General features: G+C 40.5%; 1 protein-coding gene across 1 annotated transcript in view; it reads right to left on the reverse strand.

The window, feature by feature from the left end:
• Window positions 1–674: 674 nt before the first annotated feature.
• slc27a2 (solute carrier family 27 member 2) overlaps window positions 675–7,623 on the reverse strand; it is a 9,433-nt gene continuing 2,484 nt past the window's right edge. Inside the window, exons 3-11 of the mRNA XM_023411109.2 lie at window positions 5,798–6,007; window positions 4,489–4,647; window positions 4,246–4,370; window positions 3,955–4,149; window positions 3,256–3,346; window positions 2,748–2,946; window positions 2,124–2,221; window positions 1,877–2,007; window positions 675–1,125 (exon numbers count right to left, since the gene is read on the reverse strand). Of these exons, the coding sequence (XP_023266877.1) occupies window positions 949–1,125; window positions 1,877–2,007; window positions 2,124–2,221; window positions 2,748–2,946; window positions 3,256–3,346; window positions 3,955–4,149; window positions 4,246–4,370; window positions 4,489–4,647; window positions 5,798–6,007 (1,385 nt within the window). The 3' untranslated portion in view covers window positions 675–948. The remainder of the gene's footprint in view (window positions 1,126–1,876; window positions 2,008–2,123; window positions 2,222–2,747; window positions 2,947–3,255; window positions 3,347–3,954; window positions 4,150–4,245; window positions 4,371–4,488; window positions 4,648–5,797; window positions 6,008–7,623) is intronic.

Raw genomic sequence — 7,623 nt, forward strand, 5'->3', positions numbered from 1 at the left:
AACTGCTGCACGAGTCCGCTCTGTATGTGCATGCTGGACCATGACTGGCTCCCAAAATATTTGTGACATCACAAAATCACGTTTGTATGTGAATGTCTTAAAACGCATCCGAGTGATGTAACAAAAGGCAAAAGACACTTTTAAGTGCAGGACGATTTAAAGAAAAAGGTTAAAGTTCATTGACAACATTAAAAATGTTACTTTACTTTCTGAACTTTCTGAAACCGGAACAATTCATTGATTTCGACATGTTTGTCATGTGACCAAGCTTGTGACAAAGTCTGAGTATTGTTTCATCTCAAAGGTTGTGCAGGTCAGTCACCCCACCAGTCACAAAGCTGCTCTGTCCATAAAAGTGATTACAGAGCACATCGGCAGCTTGTAGATAAACAACAGAGCAGAGTAACCTAAAGACCCGGACAATTCCTCTCCTGCGTTGCATGATTACGCTGTGGGTTAACAGTATGAGCCATTAGCACACACACAATCTGACAAAGCAAAGATTGACTGTGTGTAACATCAGTGCAAAGGTCCACTGATAAACCCACAACAGATTGTACAATATGTGACATAAGTGTAATAGTTAACCTGAATTATTCTTTACTGTATCTTCAGTCTGATGCAAAAAAGCTCTAGATGTTCTAGTAAGAAAAAAAAAAGGTTGATCGCAAACGAAGAGAGGAAACGATCATCAGAGTTTAATCATTAAAAGTACACCAGTGGCAGTGAGACATACCTGTGTATCACATTATGGAAAACATTTACAAAACTGTAGAGAAGAACAGTAGCTATGTTAATTTTAAAAAAAAAAAACATGATGTGACATTTCAATGTCAGTCTGCCCCTGAGATTAGTTGACCATGTTAAAAACAAACAAAAAAAGGTCCATGAGTGAGCTGTTAAGACTTTGTCTTCTGGCTCAGCGATGACTCATCCTAAGTTTCTGTGTTAGAGTTTGATTTCCCTATTAGCTATTGCTCTGTAGATTGTGTCAGTCAGGGGAACGTAAGTCTTTTTCTCAGGATCCAGGAAGTATAAAAGGTCTTTGATGTGAGCTGGGTTGAATCCCTCCTCCACCAACTTCACCTTCTTCATCTTGAATGTCCCCGTCATCTCCAGGCAGGGCTACGAAACACAGTTTGTGAATGAGACGATTCAGTGCAGCGTAAGTTTTAAAAACGGCAACATACAGAGGAACAACACACCAGGGATGCACGACCTGTACCGACATTATTAAGCAGATTCAATATGAGCCAGACGTCACACATCCACATCAAATAGCTTCGTCATCAACGTCCTTTATAGATTCAGCGTTTTCACTACATTCACTCACTCATTTGCAGTCAACGTGGGCATATAGTGTACTATAGTATAGTTAGTCTACCAAAACGAAAGGCACATACTAACCCAGTAATCGCCCACAATTTCCTATATTATTATATATATATATATATATATATATATATACTATATTATTCCTACAGTATTTTATTTACTACAGAAAAATACTTTTTACTTTTATCTTTGATTGATGATCAGCTCTAGTGTCTTTTTTGGAGAATTTAGGAGCCTGTCCAATCTGAATGTTGGAGGATGGACAGTATGAGGAGGTGTTAAACAGAAACTGTAAAAGTGAGCGGGACATACCCAAAGGAGATTATGACCTTGGGTAATCAGCTAGTTTCATTTTAGAACTGAACTGAGCACAGAGGTTTCATTACATACAAATGAGGTACAATCAAAGCCGCAGTAGATGAAGGAGAAACTTTTGGGAACAAGGGCAGCAACAATGATCAGTTTCATGCTCCATATGACAAGTGCCGAAAGCTTGCAGGTGAAAGGTGAAGTGGCAAGGCAAATCCATTTTTTTTGTTACCTGAATCCTGATGAATCGAGGTCTTGCGTAAGCTGGGAGGTAGTTGACGACCTGCTTGAATGCGTCTGAACAGTCAAAATCTTCTCCTTCTTTCAAAGTGACAGCTGCCATGCCGATCCGCCCCTCGTGACCTTATCAGAGAAAATATTAGAATGCATTGTTACCCTACTAATTATTTGTCTCCATTTTCCCTTTCTAAAACTGATGTGAAACATTTCTACAAGACTATTTATGATGGTGTCGTCACCTTCAACTTTAACACCATAGACGTTTGCCTCCAAAATGCAATGAGCCATCGTGAGAATATCTGCAACCTCCGATGTGGCGACGTTCTCTCCTTTCCATCTGTAGCAGAAGCACAGACACAGTTTTTCAATATAACTACTGTAATATAAATATAAATAAACATGCAAGCCGTCCAAGGATGGAAAATTTGACTATCACTATAATATCTTAATTGTAGCAGTCTATTATACTGTGAAAACAATAACAAGATGAAATCGCCATTTTATATTTTACACAGCATCAAGTCTCAGCAGGTTAAACTCATTTTGATAAAGCTGGACTCACTGTTGTAGCTAATCATTCTCATTTACATATTTTTCTTTTTTTGTAAAGAATAAAATATGCTGCATTCACGTGGTGTCGGAATAAATCGGAAAAATTAGTTTCTGACTGGGGAAAAACACGTGAAAGCCCTAACAAGTCGTATATGTGACGTCTTATATGCAGAAAAATGGCGGACGAAAGTAAATGTTTAGTTCATGGTGAGAAACTTTTGCGTAATTGTACAAATCCGCGACTTCCTGTCATCCTTTAACAGAACAAAAAACAACAAACCTGACAGATCATCACAAAAGTCACAACTTACCTGAAAGTGTCACCAACTCGGTCCTGGAAGTACACAAAGTTCTCATGGTCCAACCGAAGCAAGTCGCCCGTGTTGAAGTACAGGTCGCCTTTTTTCAAAACATCACGAAGCCTCTTCTTCTCGGTCTGTTGCTGGTTACCAGCGTACCCAACAAAGGGAGACCTCTGAGTTATCCTTCCCACCAAAAGTCCCGTCTCCCCTGACAAAAACATACATGAAAAATGTCCATCACAGTTTCCCATAGACCCGTGGTGACGTCTTCAAATCACTTGGTTTGAATAATCAACAAAGATTTATCAAGTAAAACAGAAGAAAGCAGCACATTGCTACATTTTAGGAGCTGGAGCCAGTTAGTGCTCAGTGTTTTTGCTTAATGAGACCAATCAACATGTTGTCACTTTTATTTCAGTAGACTAATTGACCAACAGTTTCAGTACTAAAGATGGAAACTTAGATACTAGTAAGAAAGAGAGAGAAATAAGAAAACAGGTGTGTAATATTAATTCACCTCTGGCTGCTTCGATGCACAGACCCTGAGAGTTTCTGACAGGTTCCTCCTTCTCAATGTCAAACTTGATCAAAGTGTAGGGGAAGAAAAACTACAAAGAAGAAAGAAAGGTTTAGCTCTGCTGGTTTGACTGGAGTCTGCAGACATGCTAGCATCTCCGTGAGGCTGTATTTAGGCACAGCTGTACTTTGGGCTAAATGCTAAAGCTATAATATTCACACATAAACATGATAACATGCTGACTAATAGGTCTAATGTTTACCATGTGCACTTTCTTAGTTTAGCGTGTTAGCATGCTAACATTTGCTAATTAAGTTAGCACTCAAAGTATAGATGATGATGATTGATGATTAGTTTTGCGGGTATTTGGTCATAAATCAAGTATTGGACAGATCAACACTCTGACTTAATGGTGCTCGATAAAATGTCTGAGATCACCAGTGTCATTACAGTTCATCCTGAGGGGGGCATGAATCTCTGTACCAGATGTCATGGTAATCTGCTGGTGGCGCTATAGAGGAAAAGTCAGAGGATTTGGGGATTCAACCTCTTGGGACCTTGAATGTCTGTACAAAATGCTTTGTCAATCCAGCCAACATTTTTTGAAACATTTGAGTGTGGCGGGCGGACAGACAGACAGACCATCCCTGGAGCCACACCGCTGCCATGACTAAAAACACCAGATGTTCTTCTACCTACCCTGTGGACAAAATTGGCTCGGCCCACTGCACCGATCTTGGACGTGTAGTTTATGAAGCCGATGTTTCCCTCTGTGGCAGCGTACAACTCTCTGACTTTAATGTCACCGAAGCGATCCAGAAACTCCGACCAAACGTCTGTCCGAACTCCGTTGCCGATGGCGATCCTCACTTTGTGGTTCTTCTCATTGTCTTTCTGCAAACAGTGACATCAGAGATCAGTGCAGAAATATCCACCATTAGAACAAGACTTGAGTAATTTAACCACAATGTTGGTGTGGATTCCTTTTACCTTGGGCGTGTTGCAGAGGTAGCGCATTGTTTCACCAATGTACTGCATCACTGTCACATTATATTTCCTGCAGTCGTCCCAGAACTGAGAGGCAGAGAACTTCTTCCTCAGAATAATGGTTATACCTGCAATTGGCATGATATTAACACAGCCTTCATCTTATTGCAAACATAATCACCTCCTTAAGTGCCCACACCAGGTGTGTGAATGATTTTATTGGACCAGGACTGAGAGGATCATTACCTCTTTCGATGGCTCCAGACATCCCGATGAGGAAGCCAGCGCTGTGGTACAGAGGCAGATTGATGTAGAAGACGTCGTCTGCTGTGACTCCACACAACGCCTGGATGAAGGAGGCGGCCCACACCCTCTCATGGGTGACAACAGCTGCTTTGGGCAAACCTTCCAAGGTCAAAGAATAATAAGTCATCTCAGGTTCTTTGAGTACAACAGATACAGTTAGTGTCAGGAAGGAGGAGCTTTTACAAGACAAACACCCACAGATAATCATCAACCCACTCCCCTGTGACTGTAATAGGCGTGTTTTCTTTAAAGCTGCACTAATATAATATAATATTTGTATATCAACAATAGATGAAATTATCTCTCATCTTTCAAGCTCATTGTTTTGGTTTTACAGCCGCAACTTTACTGTTTTAATTCAGTCTAACCACTCTCATGTAGCAACTTTCCCAGACACAGCAGGCAGCTGTTTTCAGCGACCAAAAGAAAACGCTGTATAAACTCAGTGTGTGCTACCTGCTCAGCACCAAACAGTCAAAGTTAGCGACTAGCTGGTGAATGTAATGGAGCATTTTAGCAGCTTAACAGCAAGATATTTCGGTCACGGGTTGGTACAGGTGACCAGAAACAAGACTCCAGATAAACATTAATAGTGGTCCGTGTCTGCTGGATGTCTAAATAAGTTAACGCGTCCAAATCCAGCAGAAGGTGATAATATGTTAATCTTGACAGCTTGTTGTGATACAGCTCAGTTGACCAGATCAATCAATTAACTCAGTATAAACATTAACTTTAGTTTGTGTTGTGTTCAATTCTGGCTCAGGGACATTTGTTGCATGTTTGCTCCTCACTGCTTTTCCTGTCTGATACTCAGAAGAAGCAAATACAAAAAAAACAAACAAAGAACCAATCATATCTTTAAAGACAAGATACTCTGAAGAAGATCTGCAGGGACTGAAATGTTAGATTGATGTGCTGGTTCAATAAATGCCTTAAATGCAAAAACAGTGTGTGGGAGGATATTGAGTTCCTCTCTAACATGCCTGCATAAGAAATACTGAATGTGTGAAAACGTCAAACAATTAAAGGGGCAAATTAAAATATCTGAAAGTCTGACTAACTCAAGTATCTGCACCCTCCACAGAACTGAATGTCTTATAAAGGTTCCCTGTGGAGTTTCTGGCCTCTAGTCGGGCTTTGGAGCAGTTTTTCTATGAATGGGTTCCCGTTTCCCAAGGCAGAGAAGAAGACTGCTGACCAGTAAACACTTTTTTGTCGTCGTATTTTCAGAGAAGTTTTCCTCGTGTACCTGTGGTGCCTGACGTGTAGATATACAGAGCAGTGCTCCTGATGTTGACGTTGGCCCTGAGGTCCCGGGACAGGGGCTGATCTGAGGCCTGGGCGATCTGGTCAGACAAAGAATTGATGCCCTTGACGCTGCAGCTGTCTGACAGGAGGTACACACTGATACCCTGCTCTCTTAGCGTCGGTAAAACCTCTTCCACGGCGTCCTGCAGCTCTGTAAATAACAGAAAAACATTCAGCTCCATACAGTGTGTCTGTTGCACAATGCTGCACATGTAGCACATGTAGCACATGTAAGGCCTGCATCATGTTACCTCAGATCCCACTGGGATATGAGCACATGGTGCAGGCACTTCAGCTCAAATGTATGCATTTCTCAATGGTGAAAGTCCAGTGCTATAACAGGAACACAGAGAAACTAACTGAGTGCAATATTTACTTACAATAAAGTCTATCCTCAGGACTGAATGTAGAGCGCACCGACTGAAAACATGTGGGGCAAAAAGTGATTCAAACTTTTGTTCCTGACAACAGTTTGCTGTGGAAAGTGTATGATACAGTACTGCCGTCATGTGACTCTACTTTAAAACTGCTCTGAAATCACTGCAGTGAGCATTCATTTCAGTTTTTATCTTGTGCATCTGGCCAAACTTCTCACCTGTAGTGCAGATAAAACCGATCATGAACAGCCACTGAGCAGTGAAATAAGCACAGTAAGAGTCATTACCTCCATAAACCCATAACTACCAGCAATAAGAGTGATAACTAATCTGAAAATTAAAATGCAAAACTCAAGCTCAAGTAATGCTAAGTAACTATTTTAATTATGTGTGAGTACTTTAATCTGCAGCAACCAAGTCTGGATTACCAACCGGGCTAATGCTGCACTCTCCCATAAATCTAGGGTAACTGACTAACTGTCAGTTAGTTTGGTAACATGCGCCTCTAAAGCAGAGTAAAAAAATATAATATATAATGAAACCACCATGTGCAGCCTGCTGTGTGGGCAACTTAAGGTGACTGGGTCCAGAGAAGATGCTGCAGCACGTCATTCATCTCGTTTTTAGCTTATCAAATATTTTGATTGTAAATGACATGTCTGGACAATCAATATCTGCAACTGAATATAAACTGTATTTCAGTTCATCTGAATAAACTTAATATAACAAAAAGAAAACTTGGCTCCTATATGACAAATATATGACAATCATCAGTGTATGAGCAGTGTTTTACTGTCATAGCTAGTTTGAAGTACTTTATACAGTTTGGTAGCTTTAATAGTCCAGTGGTCTCCAACCTTGGGGTCGGCTCCCTCCAAAGGGTCACAAGATAAATCTGAGGGGTCATGAGATGATTAAGAAGAAGAGACAAACTTCTGCTGCACACATTTCTTTTCTTTTTTTTTAAAAAAATATTCTTTAATCTTAGGTTTTTTTTTGTGAGCTATTAGAGAGTTTTCCTCTTTGTGGCTTGAACAGTTATTTTAAAGGGACCTTGAATCTGAAGGGGGAGGAACGGCTCATACCAAAGATTTTTCAGACATGTGAACAGTGAAGAGGGGCCCCAAAAAGACACTAGTTTTTGTAAGTGGTTACAGACAAAGAAGGTTTTGGAACAACATCTAGTTGTATTTTATAAGATAATTATATGTTTATGTAAAAAAAAAAAAAAAAATCTGTGAAATGCACTGAAGTAGCAAATATAGTAAAGCATAGTAACTGCTGGTGTCAACGTGCTTTCCACCACTGGAAGTTGCACAAACTGGACGGAAAGCACCAGCAGGTCATGCTCGTACTTTGAACTCTGCACTGATGTGGTGGTGGTGGTGGT

This window comes from Seriola lalandi, unplaced genomic scaffold, assembly GCF_002814215.2.
Source record: "Seriola lalandi dorsalis isolate HSWRI2012SDOR001 ecotype SW California unplaced genomic scaffold, Sedor1 jcf7180002054449, whole genome shotgun sequence".
Lineage (NCBI taxonomy): Eukaryota > Metazoa > Chordata > Actinopteri > Carangiformes > Carangidae > Seriola > Seriola lalandi.